The sequence below is a fragment of the Gossypium arboreum genome, chromosome 4 (genome assembly GCF_025698485.1).
Source record: "Gossypium arboreum isolate Shixiya-1 chromosome 4, ASM2569848v2, whole genome shotgun sequence".
Classification (NCBI taxonomy): domain Eukaryota; kingdom Viridiplantae; phylum Streptophyta; class Magnoliopsida; order Malvales; family Malvaceae; genus Gossypium; species Gossypium arboreum.
The window spans coordinates 18,078,271-18,081,323 of NC_069073.1; the positions used below are offsets into that span (position 1 = coordinate 18,078,271).

The following is a 3,053-nucleotide window of genomic DNA, read 5'->3' on the forward strand; positions in this document are numbered from 1 at the left end:
TCTCCAAGATAAATCTAGTCGTAATTAATCTCTTAAAAGAGAGATGTTTGAAAATAAAATAAAAATAATAATTATTAAAATAAACTATAAAAGCATGTAACATGGTGATATCATATTGCAAATTCAACTATGATTTAACAACTCATATATATTTAAATAAATTAATTCTGTGGGGAGGAAAAGAGGTTAATTGGGCTTAAACCATAGCAAATAAAAGCTTTTAACAACTCCTACCAAAATTTGGCAATGATTTAAAAAAATTATCATATGATATATTCTGTTTTCTAAAAAATAAACTGATGACAACTTTACATGCTAAAAACACATCAAACGACGACTAGTGTTAGTTAAATTGGGAAATGGGAGGTTGACCTACACCTATCAGAAATTTATAAATCTTGAAGGAAAAAAAATGAAAAACCTAGAACACAAACTCCATAGCCCATTGATCAAGCTGTTCTTGACTATCTGGAAGATAATCAGGGACCATGAAACCTTTTGATAAGACCCGAAAATGCAATTACTTCCCAATGTTAACCATGGTAGCTTTTCCAACTCTACTTTTTGGATTCTTTTGTTACAATCAGTACGTGAAAACCATCCCATTTCCAGATTTCAGTCACCGACAACCCTTCAGGGAATCTTCAAATTCAACTAATTTTAAACTCCAAGAAACAAACAAAGATGACGATGATGGAAACGTAAGAGTTGTTTTGCCATTAGAAGAGTGTGATATCTTCACAGGAGAATGGGTTTTCGATCATGGATCATCACGCCCTTTATACAAAGAAGACTGCGAGTTCCTTAATACAATGGTGACTTGCTTGAAGAATGGAAGGCCTGATTCTTTATACCAGAAATGGAGATGGCAGCCCAAAGCTTGCTCTTTGCCCAAGTAAATACTTTCTTTCTCCAACTACTTAGTAATATTCTCATTATTTTTAGTGCTCCCCTGTTTTTGAAGAACCATGGTGGTCGAATAGATTAAATGATTAGTTTTCATTTTTGGGTTAAGGTTTGAGGCAAAAATATTGCTGGAGAAACTTAGAGGAAAGAGGCTTATGTTTGTTGGGGACTCCATAAACTTTAACCAGATGCTATCTATGGCTTGTATGGTTCAATCTGTCATCCCACCAGAGAAGAGGAGCTTAAGTTATGCAAACTATACCATTGTCTTTAAAATGGAGGTAATTGCTTGCTGATGTTTCTCTATTATTTTAAATCATTGTTTGTCAAATAACTTAGAAAGAAAGTGAAGAATGTGTTTGAACCATGTAGGATTATAATGCTACAATGGAGTTTTACTGGGCACCGTTTTTGGTTGAATCCAATGTAGACCCTCCGACAATGAGGGATGGCACAGTGGAGCCTATAGTCAAGCTTGAATCAATCTCAAAACATGGAGATAACTGGAAAAATGTGGATTATCTCATCTTTAATACATATATTTGGTGGAGGTACCCCACCGTGAAAGTACTGTGAGTTGCTACCTTTGTTGTCTTTTACATTTTAGCATACATTGTTCTGAAATACTAGAAATTTTGACTCGATCCTTCCTTCAAAACTGATTGAAAAGACGAGGATCTTTCGAGGATGGTGTGACAGATTATGTCGACATTGATCAGAATGTAGCATATGAGAGTGCTTTGAAATCATGGGCCAAATGGGTGGAAGAAAACGTTGATCCTAATCAAACTTCAGTGTTCTTCATCAGTATGGCTCCTTCACATAAGATGTATAAACTAGCAAAAAAACTTGAGAAAACTTTTCAATTTGATTGTTCTAAACACATACTTTTAACACATTTTGCATATGCAAATTGAAACAGGAGCTCTGCCTGGAATAACACCAATGGGATCATGTGTTTGAACGAGACAACTCCGATTGTGAACACATCGACGTTTGATGTGGGCACGAATCGGCAGCTTTCCGCAATTGTAGAAAATGTCGTACGTTCCATGAAAATACCCCTTCAATTCCTCAACATAACGAGGCTATCCGAATACCGAAAAGATGCACATACATCGATTTATGCAGCTCCCGGTGGTAAGTTGCTGACCCAAGAACAAAAAGCTGATCCAGCAAAATATGCGGATTGTGTGCATTGGTGTCTGCCTGGATTGCCTGATACATGGAATGAGTTGTTATATACGTTTATCATATACTAGACTTGACTTTGATTTCATAATTGATTCATTCCTAAAGATGAATGTATGATTTTTTTTTTTTTATCTGCGACATGATATAGAATACAAGAACTCCTTTTCATATATCAGTTAATGGGTGCAATTTAGAACGATTTCGAATGAATGGGGGTCTAGCTTGGTTAGAAGCAGTAAGGGATTGTAGGCACGAGGAAAATGGCAATCTTGGTTCAATTATGACAAATTGAAAATCCCAATATTTGCATCAGCCTTAGTTTTAAATATACTTTTTCAGATGATGTTAAACCAAAACCTTTTTTATAATTGATAATTATTGAGTTAAGACGTATATATGTACATGTGTAGGACTTACTTAAGAATTATCTAAATCATACATAGGAATAATAATTAAGTTGGTATTGAATAGTATGGGCAATAAAACAATGGAGGAAAGACTTAGCTATAATCACTATTATTGATCATATATTTCAAACTAATAGGTTCAGTGATCCAGTGGAACACAAAGGGAAAGAGAACTTTTCGCTCTTTCTCTGGCTGCCTCACTCATGATTCTTTTACTGAACTGGTTAAGGATTCTTGGCCTCACTCATGGTTAAGGATTCTTTGTAAATATTGAAGTCTTTTGTAGCATCACAACATGGAGAAGGAAAATCATTGCTAGGTTGGGAGGTATTCATGCTGCATTAAAGACCATTTAACTACGTGCTAAATTAGAGCAAGTTTTATATCAAGAGGAGCTCCGCAAAATACTCCAAGTCTAATGAGATGAAGCCATAATCGTATTATACGAGCACATGATGTTTTGAGGAGGATATCATCAAATTTGAAGCTATTTCTTTCATTTAAAAATTATATATGGTTGACAGGTCTTTAGCAGGCTTTCCACTC

The 3,053-nt window shown here is 35.0% G+C and overlaps 1 protein-coding gene across 2 annotated transcripts; it reads left to right on the plus strand.

Annotated features, from left to right (window-relative positions):
• The first annotated feature begins 285 nt into the window (after positions 1–285).
• LOC108459525 (protein trichome birefringence-like 28) lies at positions 286–2,310 on the plus strand. 2 transcript variants are annotated; one of them, XM_017758910.2, is made up of 5 exons: positions 286–895; positions 1,016–1,187; positions 1,279–1,478; positions 1,577–1,735; positions 1,829–2,310. In XM_017758910.2, exons 1-5 carry the CDS (start codon positions 489–491, stop codon positions 2,166–2,168), a joined length of 1,278 nt encoding a protein of 425 aa, XP_017614399.1. In that variant the 5' UTR covers positions 286–488; the 3' UTR covers positions 2,169–2,310. The 2 variants fall into 2 exon arrangements, with proteins under 2 accessions (XP_017614399.1, XP_017614400.1); XM_017758911.2 differs by having other exon boundaries at positions 1,577–1,713; positions 1,829–2,010.
• The last annotated feature ends 743 nt before the right edge of the window (positions 2,311–3,053 follow it).